This window comes from Misgurnus anguillicaudatus, chromosome 21 (assembly GCF_027580225.2).
Source record: "Misgurnus anguillicaudatus chromosome 21, ASM2758022v2, whole genome shotgun sequence".
Lineage (NCBI taxonomy): Eukaryota > Metazoa > Chordata > Actinopteri > Cypriniformes > Cobitidae > Misgurnus > Misgurnus anguillicaudatus.
The window spans coordinates 20981281-21005566 of NC_073357.2; the positions used below are offsets into that span (position 1 = coordinate 20981281).

The 24286-nt window shown below is 38.4% G+C and overlaps 1 protein-coding gene across 4 annotated transcripts in view; it reads left to right on the forward strand.

The window, feature by feature from the left end:
* zdhhc13 (zDHHC palmitoyltransferase 13) overlaps positions 1–24286 on the forward strand; it is a 191333-nt gene that overhangs the window by 103935 nt on the left and 63112 nt on the right. For all 4 annotated transcript variants that reach the window (XM_073859806.1, XM_073859808.1, XM_073859805.1 and 1 more), the window contains 4 exons: positions 15034–15178; positions 15306–15370; positions 15643–15805; positions 15890–16015. In XM_073859806.1, coding sequence (XP_073715907.1) covers positions 15034–15178; positions 15306–15370; positions 15643–15805; positions 15890–16015 — 499 coding nt within the window. The remainder of the gene's footprint in view (positions 1–15033; positions 15179–15305; positions 15371–15642; positions 15806–15889; positions 16016–24286) is intronic.

Below are 24286 nucleotides of genomic sequence, written 5' to 3' on the forward strand. Positions count from 1 at the left end.
CAATGCAGCTGCCTTTTGAATTTATTTTGAAATGAGCACATACTTTTATTTTGACATGCCGAAAACAGGAAGGGGCGGCTGTTAGCTTCGGTAAGCTCTAGAAGAAAAGACCAAGCGCACATGTAGCAGTGATACCTGTCTAGTTTAATTTTTTATTCTTTATAATCCATGATTCGTGGTGTTTACTACAACTGTGTATAAGCTGAAGGATACATTTTTTGACTGAAGATTGCTTCTGGAAAAGTACTCTGCCGTTGGTTGATAAGCAGGCTAAAGTGGTCAGTATTATTCTGTATTTTTTGTTATTTATGTAACGATTGCAATATTTAGTGTTGTCTATTTTATTTACTTGAACCTTTAGTTCTACGGTGTTAATAAACATCTGTAAACGGAACTGAAGTCTCGCATTCGATCAATGGGCGGCATAGTAGAACACTTCTGCATCGGTAAAAACTCCGAGCGGACGAAGATGGACGAGCAGGCCACGTGCGGTAAAGGAGAAGCCACTTTGTGAATTGTTCGTGTGAATCCAAAGGGGCCAGTGGATAAGGCTAAACAAGCAAGCACGTCGAAAAAGTGTCTTGAAAGTAGCGCAAGTACTGCCATTATAGCACACGGACGTTTCATTTGTGTTTTTTCCTTAAAGCAACAGTGGACATTATTTCTACCTGCATATGATTATCTAGTATAATCAAAGAAACAAAGTGGACAAGTTAATTAACCATTCTTTCAGTCAAATATAAGATGTTTTGATTTATATCTAAGTATTGGTCTTACAAGTGAGTTTTTTTATATTTAGATTGTGACAAATTATTTATCTTTTCTCACTTTAATTGCCTTTTATTGCTCATTTATTGAAGTATGTTGCTTATAATACTGAAGTGTTTATTGTGCATTATTCAAAGGTTAAGCTAAGGTAATCAAAGATATTTATTTTATATTTTATTTCATACTTGCACACACTAGAAAACTGAATACTTTTCATTCAAATATCAACACATTTAAACCTCTGCATTTAATATGTCACACTCAAAGGAAAAAACATTTCTTCCAACTGAAGAGGTCACTCATAGAGACTTTCAAGAAGATAATGACACAGAACAGACTACCCTATCACAGCAAGCGGACGCTGATGAGCAAGCTGATGTTGAAGACACAGCGCAGGACACACAATCTCAGGTTGGTGCGAATGACACACAAATACCTCCTGAAATTAGGAAATCTGGACGTATACAAAAGCTCACTGAAAAGGGGAAAGCTCTGTTAGAAGACAAATTGAAGGATCTAAATGTGAGTTTTGTAAAGATATACAGAAGATGGAAGTATCATATCAATGGCTTAAAACGGTCCATTAAGAATAATGATGCTGATGATCTGATTGATGAGATTGTAAATGCAATCAATACCATCCAAGTTGATATGGACAATACTTACCTCAAAATAAGAGCCATTTCAAGTCCTGAACCTCACATTCGAAGAATGAATGACACATGCCAGGCATTCACTAAGATTGCAAATACAAATGTTCAACATTTCCGCAATGGTGATGATTCAGAAATCATAGTCTGGCCTAATGCTAAATCAGTGTTTGACAGCACAGTGTCTAGTGTTTCCTCAGCTCAAACCGCCAAGTCAAAGGCTTCTTCCAAGGTTTCCAGACACTCTTCCATCCTGTCCCTTAATGCTAAACAAGCAGCAGCTGAAGTTGTGGCTACGCAAGAGGTGATAAAGATAACAAATGCACAACATCTGCAAAAGGAAGAAATTCAAAGATCCCATATACCCACAAGCACAACCGCAAAGTCCTGGCCTCACTTAGAACATTTGGCAGAAGAAATGTCTCCGGAGCTCGATTGTGAAGTAGGATTGTTAATTGGCTATAACTGTCCTCAAGCCTTACTTCCCAGAGATGTCATCACGGGCAATGAAAACCAGCCATATGCACAAAGGTCTGTGTTGGGTTGGAGCATTATCGGCTACAGTAACACTGAAGTTGATTATGATCATGAGGATGAAATCGGTTTGAGTCATCGTATCATCATAAAGGAAGTTCAGCCAGTTACCAAGCCCTTTACTGAGCTCAAGTCTGAGGTTCATTTTTTTTATAGAACTCAAGTCAAGGAAATGATCACTCCAGCAGATATACTCAAGGTCTTTGAGTCAGATTTTACTGAGAAGTTCAGTGAAGACGTTCTAATATCGCAAGAAGATATTAAGTTCTTGAGAAAGCTGAAAGAAGGAATCAAGCAAAAGCCAAATGGACATTATGAAATGCCATTGCCTTTTAAGGAAGAGAGACCAAGTCTGCCAAACAACAAAGTGTGTGCAGAACATAGACTCAGATGTTTGGAAAAACGGCTAAAGAAAGATCATCAATATCGCAAAGATTATGTGGCTTTTATGGAGGACATCATAGCAAGAGGTGATGCTGAAAGTGTTCCAGAGTCAGAGGTAACCAATCAGACCACGTGGTATATCCCTCACCATGGGGTTTACCATTCCCAAAAGCCAGGAAAGATTCGCGTGGTATTTGACTGCTCAGCTAAGTTCCAGAATACATCACTGAATGAGCATCTACTCACCGGGCCAGACCTCACAAATACCCTCGTAGGGGTCTTATGTCGATTCCGCAAAGGTCAAGTAGCCTTCATGTGTGATGTAGAGCGGATGTTCCATCAATTTCATGTAGCACCAAGAGATCAAGACTATCTCAGATTTCTGTGGTGGGAAAGAGGCAATATGGAAGCTCCACCGTCGGTATTCCGCATGAAGGTTCACTTGTTCGGTGCTGCATCGTCACCTGGATGCGCAAACTTTGGGTTGAAACACCTTGCTGCAGAAAGTGAAGGCAAGTTTAGTGAAGCTACAGTGAGGTTTATACAGCGCAACTTTTATGTTGATGATGGATTGACAAGTGTGGACAGTGAAGAGGAAGCTATTGAGCTTATTAGAGAGGCAAGAGACCTCTGCAACACTGGTAAACTCCACTTACATAAATTCATTACCAACAACAAAAGGGTTCTTGCCACTATCCCAAAGCAAGAACTTGCTGAAGTTGCAGCTGATCTGGACATGGCCTTGGGTGAGCACAAGATGGAACGGGCTCTTGGGGTCCAATGGTGCATTAGCTCAGATAAGTTCCAGTTCAGAGTGAGGATAAAAGAGCATCCTTTTACCAGAAGAGGAATACTGTCAACAGTGGCCTCAATTTTTGATCCTCTGGGATTTGTGGCACCTATCATTTTGAAAGGTAAACAGATTCTACAAAGGATGTGCCAAGACAAGGTGGGATGGGATGAACCGCTTTCTGATGACCTCAGGCCGTGTTGGGAAGCATGGCTCCAAGACCTCCATAATTTGTCTTCGGTAGGAATACCACGCCACTACATACCATTAGCAGCTAAGGAAGTACAGCAGTGTAAACTTCACCATTTCTCTGATGCCAGTGTTTCTGGCTATGGTATGTGTTCTTACCTTAGAGTTGTTTCGAAGTCTGGAGAAGTCCATTGTGCTCTTGTTATGGGGAAGGCAAGGGTTGCACCAACAAAAGTAACAACCATCCCAAGGTTGGAACTCTCAGCTGCGGTTGTGGCCACAAGGACAAGTGATCTGCTAAGGAGAGAAATGGAGATTGAAAATCTGCAGGAATACTTTTGGACCGATTCCAAGGTTGTCCTTGGTTACATCACCAATGATGAAAGGCGATTTCATGTGTTTGTAGCCAATCGGATCTAACAGATCAAATCGAGTACAGAACCAAGTCAGTGGAAATATGTTGCCTCTGAAAATAACCCGGCTGACCATGCTTCTCGCTGACTTATGGCAAAGGAGCTTGTAGAGTCTAATTGGTTCACGGGACCTAGTTTCTTGTGGCAAAAGGACCTCCCTAAGGAAGAAGAGTTCAAGAAGATAGAACTCAATGAAGATGACCCAGAAATCAAAAGAGCACAAGTTCTTACTACGGAAGCAAATGAAGTAAGGTCCCTAGCTGACCGACTTCAGAAGTTGTCTGATTGGAAAAGAGTTGTAAGAGCCATAGCAAGACTTAAGCGTCTTGCAAAGGAGGTGAAAGGTCTTAAAACAAGATCCAATGAAGCTACGACACTGGAAGAAAGACTGGAGGCTGAACGATTTATAATCCATGCAGTTCAAGTAGAAGCTTTCAGTGATGAAATCAATGCTCTTAAACAAAAAAAAGATGTACAAAAGAATAAGTCAATCAAACTGCACAAGTTGAACCCTTTCATAGACAGCCAAGATATCCTGAGGGTGGGAGGTAGATTGACACAAGCAACACTCCACCCTCATGTCAAACACCCAGCTATCCTTCCCAAAGGACATCATGTGTCTCGATTGTTGATAAAGCACTACCATGAGAAAGTAAAGCATCAGGGTCGTGGAATGACCATCAATGAATTGCGCTCCAGTGGGATTTGGATCCTGGGGTGTAGTAGTGAAGTGTCATCATTCATTTACAAATGCATCAAATGCAGAAAACTCAGAAGGTGTAATCAGGAACAAAAAATGGCCGATCTTCCACCAGAGAGGATGGAAGCTACCCCTCCGTTTACCTATAGTGGTATGGACTGCTTCGGACCATTTTATGTCAAAGACGGAAGGAAAGAACTGAAGAAATATGGGCTTCTATTCACCTGCATGTGTTCACATGCCATCCACATTGAGGTATTGGATGACCTTTCTACTGATGCTTTCCTTAATGCGTTGCGCTGTTTCATTGCTATAAGAGGCAATGTGAGTCAACTACGAAGTGATCAAGGCACAAACTTTGTGGGGGCACGCAATGAATTCCAAGATTTAATGAAAATAATGGATCAAGAACGTGTGAAAGAGCTAGGATGCAACTTTGTGATGAACCCACCTGCTTCCAGTCACATGGGTGGCGTCTGGGAAAGGCAGATTCGGACCGTGAGAAGTGTCCTCACATCCATCTTGGACCAGTCTGCTGGAAGATTAGACAGCTCTTTATTAAGAACATTCCTATACGAAGTGATGGCTACAGTGAACAGTCGACCATTGACTACAGAAAATCTCAATGATCCATTAGGACCTGAACCCCTAACTCCAAACCACATCTTGACAATGAAATCGACAATAATCGCACCACCACCTGGTGAGTTTGTCAGACAAGATCTCTATCTTCAAAAAAGATGGAAGAGAGTACAGTTCTTGTCCAATGAATTTTGGACCAGGTGGAGAAAGGAGTATTTGCTGAATCTGCAGCAGAGGAGCAAATGGAGCAAGGACAGGAGAAATGCTAAAGTGAATGATATTGTCCTGTTGCAAGATGATGGTACACCAAGAAATCAGTGGAAGCTGGCGAAGGTAGTTGAAGTTGTCCAAGGAACTGATGGAAGAGTCAGAAAACTCAAACTGTTACTCAGTGACACAACACTAGATAGCAAAGGCACACGCTCACATAAGCCACTTTACTTATAAAGGTCAATACACAAAACAATACTATTGCTTGAGGCTGAATAAGTAAGTTAGCTCTTCAGTTAAATTATTTTGTTTTATTTGAAAGTGTATTTACCTCAAGAGATTTGTTTACAATGTATATCTTTGTTGTGAATCACACATTGTGTGATGGTGGGAGTGTCAATGCAGCTGCCTTTTGAATTTATTTTGAAATGAGCACATACTTTTATTTTGACATGCCGAAAACAGGAAGGGGCGGCTGTTAGCTTCGGTAAGCTCTAGAAGAAAAGCACAAAGACCATGCGCACATGTTGCAGTGATACCTGTCTAGTTTAATTTTTTATTCTTTATAATCCATGATTCGTGGTGTTTAATACAACTGTGTATAAGCTGAAGGATACATTTTTTGACTGAAGATTGCTTCTGGAAAAGTACTCTGCCGTTGGTTGATAAGCAGGCTAAAGTGGTCAGTATTATTCTGTATTTTTTGTTATTTATTTAACGATTGCAATATTTAATGTTGTCTATTTTATTTACTTGAACCTTTAGTTCTACGGTGTTAATAAACATCTGTAAACGGAACTGGAGTCTCGCATTCGATCAATGGGCGGCATACACGTAATATACCGGATTATATGAGCAGCACTCGCTCTCATTATGTCCACGCAACACAAGCTCAAACGTGCCACAAAAGTTCATGTCGTGCACGTCTATCACGCATTCAGACTTTAAAACCGCAAACAGGGAAAAAATAAAACTCAAGAAGACTTACATGATATCCAGCTAGCCAACTCCGTTTGCCATGAGAAGTGGTGGAGAACACAGACTGCCATCATTTGACTCCGTTGGTCGATCTGGTCCAAGCTTCTTAATCCTTTATTTATTCATCAATTAAATACCTTGTAAAGGGTGATTTTGTAAGGATAAAAGCATATTTTCCTTCATCTCAAGATATTTCACTTGCTTTCACTGATCTGTACTGTAGCTATCAGTTAACACAGCAATCTCCAACGCAGTTATGAGACTCTTCGAACCATCCAATCACAGGAGGTAAAAAACATTAAAAGGAATATTGATTCGCTTTCAACATAAGTGGGAGTGTTTGGGGCGCACAGTCCTGCGCCCCAGGGCGGATCCGAAACCAGCCACTTAGAGCTCAGCCTCAGGTCACATGTTTATACCCTTTTTCCTAACCTACATAGACACTCATTAGGGGTGCGCCCCAGACACACAAACATGACACACAACGAACTCAGTGTTGATTTTTAATTGTTTTAAATAAATTATAACATGACTAACAGTGAAATAGTACAACTAAATGAATTTATTTTGTCTTAATTTGCACTATATATTTAACTTTTTGGTAACATGTTAAAGTAGCTTTCCTCTCTAGCCAGCTTTAAGGGGGCGGCGCCCCCTAGTGACCAGCCGCCACTGTCCTGCACACATTTTAAAGATAAAGATGTTTAAATTAACATGTTTTTAATTTTGTATTGACCTATATTAATCGTGTGCAGTCAGCAGAGTCATGATGAGACAGGTGAGATCAAAGCTTGGTGGAGAGGCGGCACATAGCGAGATAAATTGCGAGTGCAGAGCGCGAGTAAAACGCGTCTGACACAAATAAAGAAAAGAAAATAGAGGATATAAGGCCAAGAAGGAGATGATCAATATACCTGTATAAACTGTGAGCTCTGTACAGCTCCACTGTGATATTCCGCCTTTATTAAATGGTCATAAACAGTGAAATGTTTTATTCTTCATCATGACTGACGGTCCAGATAAAACAAAGTCCGGACTACCAATCCCACCTGCACTACACTTGTGTCTGTTTATGCATACAGCCATAACCAACATAAACATACGCACGCACGTTGAGAAAAAACAAAACACAAAAAAACGATCAGAAATTGATTCTTTTACACACTTTTTTTTACACACTTTTTAAATAGCAGAGCTATAACACTTTGGTGACATAAATAAGTAAAATGAAAATAGTCACAATTATTCTAGCAGTATGTGCACAGAAAGCTGTTAGCCAGTCACAGATAAAAGGACCATATAGAAAGTATTCAGATAAATACAATTTACGCTGTTTACGCAAGGACACAGACACTATTCAATAGCCAATAATCAGGCTTTTCCATACGATTGAGCCATCAATACGATTACAAACATATTATTTGGTTGCATGTATACGTACCTGGGTGATTCTCACGAAAACTTGGTTTTAAAAATGTCAAGCATGAAAATGTAAAAATTGCTTACATTTTTCCTTTTTTTCCCACCAGACATTGAAAAACAAAGTCTGGAGTAAATGGGAACATTAAAAACTTTTACTTATCATTTAACACTTTTTGTAACATAATTTAAAAAATTAGTCCTAAAAAATCTCATTACCGCAACAGTCAGAAAACATCAACACTGACATATTTTGAAAATGACATGACAAACCTAAAAGAACATAATTTGGAGATTCTGCACATGCATTTAAAATCAAAGTACTATGCTTCTATTAATTAAATTAACATTTAATAAGCAACTGTTGCGGTAATGATAATCAAAATGTCGTGTAAGCATTCTGACAAGACAATATTTCAAATTAACTGTAAAAAAATGATCTTACCTGGTAGCCATCTTGAAGTAACTGGTCCATGTGCTTGGTCACTCAAAATCAAACTTTATTAAAATTCTGTACGTGTGCTTAAACTGTTCTCAAAAAGTGTTGCGGAGGATGAGAACATCAGGCATGGACACATCATTTTTTGTTACTATATTACACATTTTAAAACTAAAATCATTAGTGCCGTGGTGTTTCATTGGTTTCGTGAGAATCACCCACCTATAGTGGTTGGCTGTTTAGTGTGACACAGACACAGGTGTTTGGCTTGATCTTGGATTATTTGGTTCTTTAAAGCTCATCAGTTGCTGTCATAGCAACAGGTCTGTAAGCTTTTACCCATTTATGAGCAAGCTTATTTCATGTAAACAAGATTAGATTGCACCTTTTAAAGTAGAGGACAGAAAGTCTATCGCGGTCACGTGTTCTCCATTCTTCTGAGTGCAATCTGCCTAAGATGCTCGATTAATATGAAGACCTTTTTAAATTTAACACATTATAAAAAGGATAGATTGAATCCTTTAGCAATGCGCTTGTAAAAAATATTATATTAAATAATAAACATTTTCTGTATGTGTGCAACTTTTTGTGGAATAGGTGTTTTGACTATTATTCTTAAACTTAAAATAAATGTGGTCATAAGCATGTTTGTCTTGTTATTCATTTATTTAAATTTCCTTTATAAAATACAGCAAACAGTCATCTTTAACAAGCAGTAATAAGTGTGATAAAAAATAAAAAATACAATAAAAAATATTACAGTAAAATAAGTTCCCTTTGAATCAACTCATCTCCAATTTTAATTTATTGTCTGTGTTTATGGTAATTTAGGCAAGTGGTGTTTGAAACAAACATCATATATATGTGGTATGTAACATTGCGTGTTCATAAGAGCAACCTCAAAAGCACAATCCACACTATTCCTGACGTAAATGCGGGCGACGGCATCTTGAGCTCAGATGGGTAAAACTTCCGGTGAGCCACTACAGCTAATAGTAGTCCTATTGACAGGGATACGAGTCTGCCGTTTTGACTGCCATTTTAATGCTCATTATGAAATCCAGGAAGAATAATTTGTGCAGTTAGGGGTTGCCATAATAGATTATACAAACGCAGTAAATCTTTACAAAACAGTTGTTTTAACTATAATACACGCACAAGAACTGAATGTGTGGCGCACGTTCATCTATTAATTGTATCCACACATCCACCCAGTAAAACCTTTCATAGAAACTGACAGTGAACAATAAATACAATAATTATTCAAAAACAACACATTATGCTGATAAAAATATGCTGATTTATTTATTCTGCTACTATATATTATTACAAAAATGAGATTACAGTCCATAATATATAGCCTACGACATTAACTGCTTATTAGTTAATGTTTATAATACTGCCCTACAAAGCCAAAGCGCAGTAACTACGCATTTGATCAAAATTGAGTTAAGGGTTAAAATGGGCTTTGTGAGATCTGTTGTGTCTTGTGACAAAGTCTCCTGGTTCAATTTTGTCCCATTTCAGAGAAACGTGTGTGCCAAAATTGCAGTAACATGTTTGACTGGCTGGTGTAAAAAACTTCAAAGCCATTTTTCTCAGTTTCAGTGTTTGCGTAGATACTGCACTTAGCCTTTGGAGGGCAGAATAGTTTGTGATGTGTTTACGCATACTGTTACTTTTGTTATGTTTTAAATGATTTTTTAAGGAAATAATTTCATAAGCTCATGTCTTATTTACTGTATAATATTTTCATAAAACGAAAACATTACTGAAAACATGTAATAGGAGTTTAATATGTTTCTTATGGTTTGTTTAAATAAATTGCATTGTGTTGAATGAGAAGCATAAGTTACTGCTGCTGTCGGATCGCATGAAGCTTGATGTGTAGCCATAAAAACTTGATAAGTCGATTAAAAATTGCCATTTAAAAAAACCTCACACCAGGGACAGTTTGTGACATTTTAAACCATCACCTGAAAATGTGAAAAAAGTCTCTGTATATTCCATGTATTAAACACTCGACTGACTGTCCCACTGTAGAGATACGGCATGTCTCTGTGCTTTTATATTTGCGCATTGAAGACCGTCACCCCTGAATATGAATATATCTTGATGTATCACGACACTTCTTAATTTCTTCCTTACACTGGTTCATACATGAAATTATGACCGTAATCATCATGGAAATCGCCGGTTCTGGTTCAGTGACAGTACGCGCCGGAAGTCGCACCCATAATTCGCGCAAAGCGTCATGGGGCATAGGAATAGTGTGGATATAAATATACAAGTTAGTGTTAAGGACTTGCCAACCTCGATTTAGATTCTGATGGGCGCTTACTGTGTTGTATACAGTAATTTAGTCACGTTTGTTCTTGCTACTTCACCATACAGTACGCATTGTCCTTTGTGTATCATCTCTAGCACCCAGAACCTTTTGTGGCTCGAACATATTTGTTCGGCTGCTATTTTTACACATTAAGGTTTTCAAAACAGTTCCCCACATGTACTGATGGGCAATGAAGCTATCCAATCATAGCAGTGGGCGTTTATGTCCAGGTTCTTAATACAGCCCAACCATCAAAATATTGCTTTTCTCAAACCAGTCTCAAAATCAGGGTACAAAATAGCCTATTACTGCGTTTGCTTTTGATGTTTTTGAATGTAAAAAACACATGAACATCATATGTAGACCTCAGACAACAATATAAAATAGTAAAACCAGCCGATTCATCGCCTCTTTAAAAATGATTTTGTGTTAATCTGTGTTAGTTTGAGGACAACACATTAAATGTGGTGTCCCACAAGTTGTGTTGTTGTTTTTAACACAGTTTCTCTAAAGGACCATCATCTGAGTGGAATTCTTTACCGTCCTGTGTATTGAAGATAAGTAGCTATCAGTTGTACTATTAACATTTGGCTCTGTTAAACTGCAATTGTTTCTAGAAAATATGAGTTTTCAGTAATTAAAAGGCAACACAGTGTGCATTTGTTTTGAAAATGCTTGCTTTTTAATATGTGTTTATATATATATATATATATATATATATATATATATATATAACTAACAAAAATAACAAAAACAACAACAAAACACACACACATATATATAATTAGGGCTGTCAAAATAACGCGTTAATTTTGATTAATTAATCTGAGAAAAATTACGTGTTAAAAAAATAACGCAGATTAATCCATTCCGTATTGACCTTGTAAAATGAAGGAGGTAGACGAGAACGCGCTGGCGGTGACGTGTATTCACCTTTTTAAATGGGATGTGATCAAAGCCTGGAGTGGAGCCAAATCACGTTCCCCTCTCCACTGTAAGCGTTCTGTAATCACTACGCACCGGATCCACTTCGGGTTTTCTGGCTGTAGCGCGTAAGATGAGGTAAAACTTTATTTCAGCTAGCAGCATGGACATACTTATAATGCAGGAAGGCTCTGATGTTTTGGAGATCGATAAAGATGTAAAAGACAAATGGAGATTGTCTTGGCTTAGCGAAATTATGAAGATTGGCAAGCCAGTTCGTGGGATAAGAAAACCAAAACATCCAGCCAGCGTGTCTTTGCACAGTATAGGTGTCCTGTATTTTGTGGGTAAATGATTTCTCTTGTACGTGATTAAGTTACTCGCGTCCCGTTTTTGACTGCTATGTTGATCTAACCAGTGGCTGATACAACGTGTTTGTTAAACTCGTGGGTAAACTTCATGTGGCGTCACAAGAACCAAAAGGCAGATGACATCCAAATCCTGTGAGAGCAGTTCGAGAAATCATAACAGAAGACTGCTTCCGAAATGCTCTCGCGGTACTTTGATGTCATCCATCTATCTGTTCTTGCAGTTGCATTTGCGCGAGGTCACAAAAACTTTTAAACATTAAAGTTTTTGAACTTTGATGTCACTAATGCTGATTATTCACTGATTCAATTTAGATTAATTAATCACAGAGTATGTAATTAATTAGATTAAAAATTTTAATCGATTGACAGCCCAGCCTCTGGACACGATTCTGTATAAAATGAGAATCATGATTCTTTTGCTTAAAATAAAGATCACGTTTCTCTCACGATTCTCAAGAACTTTGTTAGTTTTAACTCTTTCACCGCCAGCAAAAGTTTAATGCCTTCCAGAAAATGTTCTTCTTCAAATATATAAACATACAATAAACCAAATGAAAGAACAGACCCTCTGCTTTCAAAAAAAAAAAAAAAAAACGTTTCATCCTACCTTCAGTAGTTCTTTTGTAATCAGCTTTTGAATATGGGTAGGTTTCTGCAAAAACACCACATTTTGAGCAAAAAGCAGAGATAATTCCATTTTTGTGACGGACTTTTCATAGAGATCCCATTCAGAGCGATCTTTAAAACAGACACGGACATGCAGCAGCTTGCCATAGGGCAATACTTCCGGTTTTAAAAACCTAGTGGATAATGGCGGTATTGCGGAAAGACGGAAATACTCATCATTGGAGATGAAGCGTTTTCTCTTGATTGGCGAGAAATCTCGTCAATGGCGGGGAAAGAGTTAAAGATGTACAACATTAGTTTAACATTAGTTTTACAGATCCAAAGAATTATGCTTCTGAAAGTTTCAGATAAGTGTAGATAATCTTTAAATTCAATTCATGTTAATTGTAGAGTGATTATGTATTCATTTTATTTCAAGAAAAAATTAAAAATATACATTTTAAGTAGCAAAATTTAAAAAATGAATATGTTTTGGTGCAAATTGCTGCCACGTGGATTGACATTACTTTATGGTAATGAGCTACGATGCGGTTCAGCGGCAACCAAGTGCAAGGTGGAAACGTTCGGCGGCAACCAATCGGAAGGCAGAACCCTCCGCTTGACGCCGCATTCAGACAGCCAGCGGTGTCATCGCTGTGTGTCGCCCGTCTCTTTCAATGAGGCGTTTCTAAATCTGCTTGTCATAAACAAATGAGTACCATCTAAGCCAGTAACTGACGAGAGAAGGATGACGTGAACTCCACTGCTTCGTTCTCATTGGTAGTCGCTCCCGAAATTCGCTCTACATTTGCATAAAGTTAAATTTTTCTTAACTTTCTCGCGTCGCTGGACACGCCCATACGATCGCCAACAGTCACTTTCGCTCGTGCCACCGGAAGTTGCCCGGTTTCCATTGAAATGAATGAGATCGCGTCGCTCTGATACTGCTGGTCGCTGGCTGTCTGAATAGGGGGTGAGAGGATTTCAGAGAATGCATTCGAGCATCAGAGCGTTTTTGACGCACATCTTTTGATGAACATCTATCGGGTGAATTAACCTACATGCACGCTTAATCTTCACGCCCACTAGAACACTTGGGCCAAATACAGGAAAACTTACGTAAGTGGTCAACTGCAAAGACAGCAGGTATGGTTATTTGGACGCAGCCAATGTTTCCCCCTGTGCAATAAACCCTTTCGGAAGGGATAAGATCGGAATAAGATCCTTTTTTTTGGCACTAAAACAACGCCAAGGTTCTTGACGGCCGTACCTGCGCATTGCTCTGCCTCACTCATTCTCTTTAGTTTTTGTTTCTTTCTGTCTAACTTCTTAACGAGAGCATCCGCTGTACCAGTGGAGCGAACACGAGCACATCTGGCTGCGCAATAATAAATGTGACGTCAAGACTATGATTGCGTGTTGTTAAGAAAACTGACGAGACTGCGTCTTTCCTCCTTGAAAATATAATTACCTGAAAATTATAATTCGTCGAAATGGTGGATTAAGATCGTTTAGGGGGGTCGAATCAAGATCACAATCTTTTAACGATTAATCGTGCAGCTCTAATGTCTAGTAGACTCACAGACTACTTTTTCAGAATGACTACAAAAAAATTAACAAACACAGATTAAATATACCGCTCACACGACCATGGTTCTGACAAATACATGCTTTATTAAATGAAAACACTTACAATATTATACACAGGGTTCCCACGGGTCCTTGAAATCCTTGAAAGTTTGTGAATCTGGGGGAAAAATTGAAGGCCCTAGGAAGTTTTTGAAAATAAACATACATAGATACAGGTCATTGAAAGTACTTGAATCTATTTTATGCTAGAAGTTTTCTGGAAAAAAATCCATATTATTCCCTGTGTAGTGTGGAATAATATTCTAGACTTTATATAATAGACTAGACTTTTTTTAATTCTAGACTTGTTAAGCACCCGTGCTAAACTTTAAATGCTTATATCTTCTGTATGCGAATGTTGATTCATACCAAAGTATGTAACTGTTGTTCCCTGAGAGGGAAACGAGACACTGCGTCTTCCTTAACATACTACCTGCGTCCCTGTAATGCCATCTTTGGCAATATTTCAAATAGCAATATACTTCATGGCTTGCGCATCACCTTGTCTTTGTTATTAAGCCTCACCATTGGTTGAATTTAATATACACATTCTGCAGTGACGCAGTGCGAGTTCCCTCAAAAGGGAACTGTAACAATATATCTTAAAAGGTAACACAATGTAACCTTGCCCTCACTTAAAATGTGTCCCCACATTTAGTCCTTAAATTTGAGGGTATTGCACCTGGAAAGTCCTTGAAAGGTCCTTGAATTTAAAGTTAACTAAGGTGTGGGAACCCTGTATACATTTCCATTTTAAATATTGTGATCATACAATCACTTGTTGAACGAGCTCTAGATTCATTTCACACATTGTCGGTTACCTGAAACACCTGTCAGTCAAAAAGGACACACAAAAAATCAGTTTGTGTCACAATTAAATGAACAAATAGCAGCAGCATGCGCAAGTCTGTCTCGGACGTGTAATGATCTGTGATTGTCTATGCCACATGCCTCAATCCAACAGACCTAAGTTTAACTGACCTTTGTCGGTGGACGAGCCACTTAACATAGTGGCATGTGCCACTGGTAACTACTTTGTCAGCCAGTGTATGTGTACACTGTGATTTGGGTTTTGTATTTAACATTGAATGATTGTGTTTGTTCACATCTTTTAACAGACAGGGTCATTTATCTATGGTCATTCAGCTCATGCGTTATGGAGCTGACCCATCAGTAGCAGATGGAGAGGGGTATCGTGGTCTTCATCTGGCAGTTCTCTTCCAACATTTGCCCATTGCTGCATACTTGATGGCCAAAGGACAGGTTTGACTAACTCACATTGACATTATACAATTAAAGGTTTGAACTGAGGTTTAAGTAATGCAAAAGTTTATATATTTAAAAAAAACATACTTACATAGTTATATGTAAAAATTCTGTATTGTTCTAGGAAGTGGATTCCCTGGACATAAATGGACAGACCTCTTTGATGTTAGCGGCACAAAAAATCATTGGGTAAAACTTGCAGTCAAACTCAATAAACAATGGTCACAAAATTAATTTACATTTGTGCATTTGGCTTTCTTTAAGGTAACTTTGATTAGTTTGTATGTTATGTGGAATCCCACATCCATGACTTCGTGGTAACACACTGCTGTCTTCAGTTAAGTCAAAGCCTCTGCCAAATGCATAAATGTAAGGTGTAACAGAAGTGAGGTTACAAAAGCTTCACTAGTTTTGTTTTTTGCTTATTTTTTAAACTGTCTGTGTGGTTCTATTAAACATAGACCTGAGCCCACAAACTTCCTGCTGAAGTGCAATGCTTCAGTGAATGCAGTGGATAAAGTGAACAGAAATTCTCCTCTGCATTGTGCTGTGCTGGCCGGCAATGTAGATGCTGCCCACATCCTGTTGGAGGTTGGAGCCAGTGTTGACCTGGAGAATGCCAATGTAAGCAGCATATACACAGTTTTTACAGTATTATTAGAAAGATTATTTTTTCCCAGATTAGTACAGGTGCCTTTTTTATTTCAGGGTCATACTGCTATTGACTTGGCACACCAGGTGCGCAGTCCTCTGCTCATTCACATGCTTAACGTGGTGAAGACTGAGAGAATCAAGGCCAACTCAATGTGCTTGAAAGTTCTTAATAAATACAAGGTACCCTCACACATTTAGCTAGCTAAGAAAACAATATACTGGTGCTGGTCATATAATTAGAATATCATCAAAAAATTCATTTATCTTACTAATTCCATTCAAAAAGTGAAACTTGTATATTATATTAATTCATTATTATAACTGACAACTAAGGAAAATCCCAAATTCAGTATCTCAGAAAATTTGTATAAAGTGAAAAGGTTCAATATTGAAGACACCTGGTGCCACACTTCAATCAGCTAATTAACTCTAAACATCTGCAAAGGCCTTTAAATTGTCTCCCAGTTCTGTAGGCTACACAATCATGGGGAAGACTGCTGACTTGACAGTTGTCCAAAAGACGACCATTGACACCTTGCACAAGGAGGGCAAGACACAAAAGGTCATTGCAAAAGATGCTGGCTGTTCACAGAGCTCTGTGTCCAGGCACATTCATAGAGAGACAAAGGGAAGGACAAGAAGTGGTCGAAAAAAGTGTACAAGCATTAGGGATAACAGCCCCCTGGAGAGGATTGTGAAACAAAACCCATTCAAAAATGTGGGGGAGATTCACAAAGTGGACTGCACCTGAAGTCAGTGCTTCAAAAACCACTACGCACAGACGTATGCAAGACATGGGTTTTCTTTGGAAATCAGGGTCACAGAGTCTGGAGAAAGAGAGCTGAGGCACACAAATCCACATTGCTTGAGATCCAGTGGAAAGTTTCCACAGTCAGTGATGGTTTGGGGTGCCATGTCATCTGCTGGTGTTGGTCCACTGTGTTTTCTGAGCTCCAAGGTCAACGCAGCCATATACCAGGAAGTTTTAGAGCACTTCATGCTTATTGCTGCTAACCAACTCTACAGAGATGCAGATTTCCTTTTCCAACAGGACTTGGCACATGCACACAGTGCCAAAGCTACCAGTACCTGATTTAAGGACCATGGTATCCCTGTTCTTAATTGGTCAGCAAACTTGCCTTACCTTAACCCCATAGAACATCTATGGGGTATTGTGAAAAGGAAAATGCGATATGCCAGACCCAACAATGCAGAAGAGCTAAAGGCCACTATCAGAGCAACCTGGATTCTCATAACACTTGAGCAGTGCCACAGACTGATCGACTCCATGCCACACTCCATTGCTGCAGTAATTCAGGCAAAAGGAGCCCCAACTAAGTATTGAGTGGTGTACATGCTCATACTTTTCATGTTCATACTTTTCAGATGCCCAAGATTTCTAAAAAATTTTTATTTGTGTTGGTCTTAAAGGAACCGTATGTAGGATGGTGGCCAAAAATGGTACTGCAATCACTTTCAAATTACTGTAGAGCAACGGCAGCCATATTGCGCCAGAACGCTCACCACACCAGCTTATTAGTGGAGAGGAGACAGAGTGATGTAGCCAATTAGTATGAGGGGATGATTAGTAGGCCAATGGGCAAGTTTTGGCCAGGATGCCGGGGCACACCCCTACTCTTTTTCAAAGGACATCCTGGGATTTTTAATGACCACAGAGAGTCAGGACCTCGGTTTAACGTCTCATCCGAAGGACGGTGCTTTTTTTGACACTATAGTGTCCCCGTCACTATACTGGGGTGTTAGGACCCACACAGACCACAGGGTGAGCACCCCCTGCTGGTCTAGTCCTACACATTAAGTTTTTTTTCTTTAAAACCTTTTAAGCCGACTGGGCCACACTGGCGGGCACGACGAGTCTTTGTTTACAAACTATTAAGTTAACAATGTATCATATTGATGAAGAAGTGTATTCAACTTGTCATGCCATATATCATTACAAAGGGTGTAGATGTCATTTCAAAGTGCTGTTTCATGAAATAAATGCTCTAGCAAAATTAATAATACATATGCAACAAGGTCATATTTGAAATGTTCATTCATAAGATGACATCATACCTTTATTATGAAACAGCACGTCCATAGTCCAACTCCAGGCTTGCGCTGCTCCATGCCAAACGTTCACAATATAACATCCACTTGCAGTTTTTGTCCACAAACATATTACATATGAGAAATATTCATATTCCATCAGATTTTGTATAAAATAATCCTCAATCCATTTTTTTTTTTTAATAATTGTGCGCGCAGCAAGATTCTACTATGGAGAAGGCGTAACATTACACAATCAGGGAAGATTCAAATTCTTCTCTGTTTTCAGCCGTCTCTATCTTTCAAAGGCATCTCATATACAAATCCTGTTTTATTTCAGACTTTGTCACAACATATTTCGGATTCATGACATTTTTTATCTAACACGTTCGTAGCTGCAGCTGTAGTAACTAGAACAGAGTTGGCCACCTGTACGCCGAAACACTACTGACTTTGTGATTGGTAGATAGAAGGAAGGTGGCGAACACAACATGTCAACATAAACATCAGTTGAGGGCTGCAACTCCACTTTTTAAATGACAATATCCTGACCGGACCACTGTTGTCAGTGATATATGTATTTGAAATGAACATGATTTCTTAATGTCTAGTGACATATCAGGGCCATTTTATGATTAATTAATATAAATTTCTTACATACTGTTCCTTTAAGTAATATTCTAATTAAAAAAATTCTGAATTTGGGATTTTCATTAGTTTTCAGTTATAATCATCAAAATCCACGAGGCTAGATAGGAAGATGAGGACGTTTCAGTTAAACTTTATCATTTTCCGAAGGCAATTTTGTTGCAGTGTACAGGCATATCAAATATAAAAAAAAACACAACATGAACACAATTCACCAAAAATTACCTTATATTAAAAGCTTTACCGCTGAGGGGTCAAATGAATATTTAAACTGATTTGTTATACTAATAACAGTGCTATATCGAATACCAGAAGGGAGAAGGTCAAACTCATTATATGGGGTACGAATCAGCTGATAATATACTTTGGACTTTTCCAAAAACCTGTCTGCGATATATCTGGGCCATAAACATCCGTTTACTGCTTGTGCACTTTAAATGAGAGTCTTATTTACATTCTGTACAACATTCTAATTCTAATTATTTTATTACCTTGGTTAACGATTCTCATAAGACAATTCTTGATTATAATATTTACATATTCTTTACAAATAGAGCTTAATATAATTTTTTATTGTTTAATATGTTTTGTGGTTTCCTGTACAGGGATTAACTTAAGCCAGGACTAGACTAGACTAGACCTTAGTTTAATTAGGAACAAAGTAATCTAGTTTAACAAAAATGCCTTACTAAAAACATTACTTGTGTGCATTTTGAGGCAAAACAAAGGGCACTGATATATTTAAAGATATATGTCAGTGCAAGTTGTTTTCAGTTTGGACCGCTCTTACATTTATTTCAGTCTAGGACTAGTCTAATCCCTGTCTGAGAAACCGCACCTCAAAGTTTATCAGTTAGTTTTGTGTCAATTACAATGTCATTTTGTGAATAGGTCTGAAAGCATTTTTCTGCTTGGTCGAGCCATTTGCGGATAATCACACGCACTGAATATAAAGCATATTTGGATAGTACTCCTACATCTCTTTTGATTTAAATAATGCCATTAATGTTTGGATAATACTCTTACGTCTCCTCCAGTTTAAAACAATGCCAACATTAGTCGACATGTTTGAAATTACTTCTTGGTAGAGGAAAAACTATCTTTCAGTCGCATATTATTGGTTAGTGGAAACCCTTTAATTTCGCTTTTTTTCGACATTTAAAAAGTTTTGCGCAAATCTGTAATGGAAACGCAGCTATTGTTTGCAATGCATGGTGAGAAATGGATGTACCTTTCTTTACATCCAACATTACTCAAAAGAAATGTGTAATGTTCACGTAGATCATAGGGCCATGTAAGGATCAAAGCTCTCAAACACTTTTTTTACCATTTTGGAAGACAAGAGCAACAAGTTCACATTATTAGCTAGGGATGTAACGGTATTTAAAAATCGCGGTACGGTAGTATTTCGGTATGATGCCCACGGTACGGTAATTATTGAAACATTTTCAGGAAGGAAAAACAAATGAAGACTTGGGAAAACTGTCATAAGTGTTTATTAAACAAGACTTAACATTACAATGTACGTAGTGTAGTGTAGTGTTTACAATTTTCATAAAATGGACAAAAATAATTAGACCATGTAATAAAATAAAAAGTTTGTTTCAGTTTGTCAACTTTAAACAACTCCTAATCATTCAGGTTTTAAGAATTGAGTCACTTCCTCAATTGACCTTTTTTTTATTATTGTTAATGCTAATGCTTGGTACTTCTAAGAAAGCAACAGTTGTGATTGTAGAATCAAGAAAAGATGATGGGGTTTAAGAAGGTCAATTCCTGAAAACAAAAACAACCCAGTAAAAATGAAAATAACAGCTTACTTATTGTAGGTGGACATACAGCAGAGGTCAGCTTACTCAATAAAGGGGTGCGTTTCCCAAAACCATACCCGCCAACTAAGTTAGCAACTTTGTTGGCTGCAATGCAATTTCCCATTGCCAACCAACCAAGTTGCCAACAGGCCAGCAACGATGCCCCCGGGAAACGCACTCCAGGACGTTTCTCAATTGGAAGTCCGCAGCCCCCACAGGTCACACCCGCAGGCTGCATACGTCATGAAGACCATCTTATTTCAGAATATTAAAATTTTTCAGGTTGACTATTATTCTTAATAAATCGTATATTGTTGTAACATGCTTATGACTTGCAAATGTAATACTTAGTTAACTTAAATACACTAGGCATGTAATGACGGATGCAGCCCGCACATGCGACCCAAGGAGGCTGCAGCCCTCCAACCGAGAAACGCCATACACACTCTCCTCATTCACGGATTTACTCACACTTGTTTTTTGTATGTCCAACAAATTTTGTCTTTTCTCGTTTCTTGTCACAGCAAAAGCAAAATTTTCCCACACATCAGATTTAATTCAATTCAATTCAATTCAATTTTATTTATATAGCGCTTTTCACAAGTGTTAATTGTTGCAAAGCAGCTTTACATGAGAAGATGTAGAGGAGAACACAGAAAATCGATAGATAATATAAGAAGTAGAGAAAGCGGTTAAACCGTACAAGCGAGCATATTAAAAATGTAACGTATACTGTAAAGTGCTAAGTTAAGCCAAAGTTGGCTGACTCTCCCTGGGATTAAAAACCCTCTAGGAAAAAAAACCCAATGGGAAAAAGTCCTAGAAGGACAAAAACCCTTGGGAGGAATTAATATATATTTATATATATATAGAAACGGGAGGGATAGGAGGCGGGTAAGCGAATTAAACTGGTTTAGCCGGTGGTCGTTGGTCGGGCATCGGCTGGTCATCACGTTGAAGGACAGCCAGTGGATCAGTGATGCAATGATCTTCACAGCAACAGGAACTGGGTCTGTTTGTCTCATGGTCCTCGTGGTTGAGGACGAGACAGGGAGAGAAAAACAGAATTCTATTAGCGTAGGGGCCGTTCACATGCAATGCAAGTGTCAAACATTATAGTGGTTCAAGTCGGCTCGGTTCCAGACAGGCTAACTATTGCGGCAATAGTATATTACCCATATGAGGTATGTGAGTGCTTTGTTCTAGACAAACTAACTACTGCGGGAAATGTACATTTACTGGACATTTTATGTGAATGCTTTGTTAAAGAAGAATGTCTTAAGTTTAGATTTAAATTGATCGACTGTGTCTGATACTCGAACATTATTTGGTAAATCATTCCAGAGCTTAGGGGCTAAGTAGGAAAAGGATCTACCACCTTTAGACACTTTTGATATTCTAGGGATAATTAAGTGACCAGAATTTTGTGAGCGCAGTTTACGTGATGGATTGTATTCTGATAGCAGTTCTTTAATATACGAAGGCGCTAGGCCATTTAAGGCTTTGTAGGTGATTAGTAATATTTTAAATTGTATACGATATTTAACTGGTAGCCAGTGTAAAGATGCCAGAATTGGACTGATGTGGTCATACTTTTTAGATCGAGTAAGCACTCTTGCGGCGGCGTTTTGAACCAGCTGTAGCTTGTTTACCTGATTTGCATGGCATTCCCCGAGTAACGAGTTACAATAGTCTATTCTAGAGGTCATAAAAGCATGTATAAGCTTTTCTGCGTCTGATGCAGACAGCATATGGCGTATTTTTGAGATATTTCTAAGATGGAAGAATGCTGTGCGGCAGACGTTGGCGATATGACTATCGAAGGATAAGTTGCTGTCGAACATTACGCCTAAATTCTTAACCGTGGAAGATGGCACCACCGTGCAGCCATCTATGGGCAACTTGTAATCTGACATATTATGTTTGTAGCGATTCGGTTCAATAATAAGTATCTCTGTTTTATTGGAGTTTAGCATAAGAAAGTTTTGTGCCATCCAGTCCCTAATATCACTAATGCAGTCTGTTAGCTTAGAAAACTGGTGGGTTTCGCTAGGATGCGACGAGATGTAAAGCTGGGTATCATCAGCATAGCAGTGAAAACTTATGTTATGTTTCCTGATAATGTCTCCTAGAGGTAACATATATAACGAGAATAGGATAGGGCCTAGAACTGATCCCTGAGGTATGCCGTATTTAACGGGGGAGTGATATGACTCTTCCTCATTTACATAAACAAAGTGATATCGATTGGTTAGATACGATCTGAACCAGGCTAACGCCTGACCACTGATGCCAACATAGTTTTCTAGTCTATTGAGTAAGATTGTGTGATCTATTGTGTCAAAGGCTGCACTAAGGTCTAGTAATATAAGGATTGAGATTTCACCACGATCGGATGTTAATAGGAGGTCATTTGTAACTCTAAGCAGCGCTGTCTCTGTGCTATGGTGGGGCCTGAATCCTGATTGGAACTTTTCATATGTATTATTATTTTCTACGAATGTGCGTAGCTGGCTTGCCACTACTTTTTCTAATATTTTAGAAAGAAAAGGTAGATTTGAGATTGGTCTAAAGTTATTAAGATCTCCCTGGTCAAGGTTTTGCTTTTTAATGAGCGGTCTAATAACTGCTAGTTTGAAAGCTGTTGGAACGTATCCTAATTCTAGAGATGAGTTAAAGATATTAAGTACCGTGTCTGACACTACATGAAATACCTCTTTTAGTAATTTTGTGGGAACGGGGTCTAGTATACAGGACGATGATTTGGATGACGTTACTAGTTTAGAGAGCTCTTCTATTGTAGTAGGATTAAATGACTCAAGATGTTCGTTTGGTAATCTAGTGGAAAATGTACTATTGGGTAGAGTGATGGCTGCTTGCGTAGTTTCTATGTTTTCCCTAATAAACATAATTTTGTTAGTAAAGAAGTTCATGAAGTCATCACTATTGTGTTGGAGTTTACTATTGGTTTCTGTTTGTTCTTTGTTTCTAGTCAGTTTCGCAACTGTGCTAAATAGAAAACGAGGGTTGTTATGATTTTCTTTAATAAGCGTACTGAGATAGGTAGATCTGGCAGTTTTAATAGCCTGTCTGTAGTGTTGAACACTCTCTTTCCATGCTGAACGCCATACCTCTAACTTTGTGCTTCGGTAGTTTCTTTCCATTTTTCTAGCTACTTTTTTAAGGGCTGCAGTATGATGATCATACCATTGATCTTGCGGTTTTTCTTTGATTCTCTTTTTTCGAATGTGAGCAACGGCATCCAACGTGCTAGATCATTCGTTGTTCAGGTTTTCTATTATAATTTCTAGATATTCACGTTTATCTGCTACATGTTTCATTTGAGACAGGTCTGGATGAGTGCTACTAAAGCTATCTTTAGTGGAGGAAATTATTGTTCTGGCTAATCTGTAGCATGTTGTAGGCTGAGCGGTCCTATCTAGAAGTATTGTGCATGACACAAGGCAATGGTCTGAAACGGCATCGCTCTGGGGTGATATTTCGATGTCATTAATATTGAGTCCGAGTGACAGAATTAAGTCTAGTGTGTGATTACGAGTATGCGTGGGCCCTGACACGTTTTGTTTAATGCCGAGAGAATTTAGAACATCCATAAACGCACGTCCTAATGCATCTTTTGGATTATCCACATGGATATTAAAATCACCAACGATAAGAGCTTTATCTACAGTGACTGTAAGCTCAGATAGGAAGTCTGCTATTTCTTTAAGAAAATCTGTGTGGTGGCCTGGAGGCCTATATATGGTAGCTAAAATGAACGAAAGTCGTTTTTTGTTGCGATCAGTTATTTCCATATTTAACAGTATTATTTCAAACGAATTAAATTTTAGGTTGGATTTATGTTTTACTTTGAATATTTTATTGTATATTGTAGCTACACCACCCCCTCTCCCTATTAGACGAGGAACATGTTTATAATAAT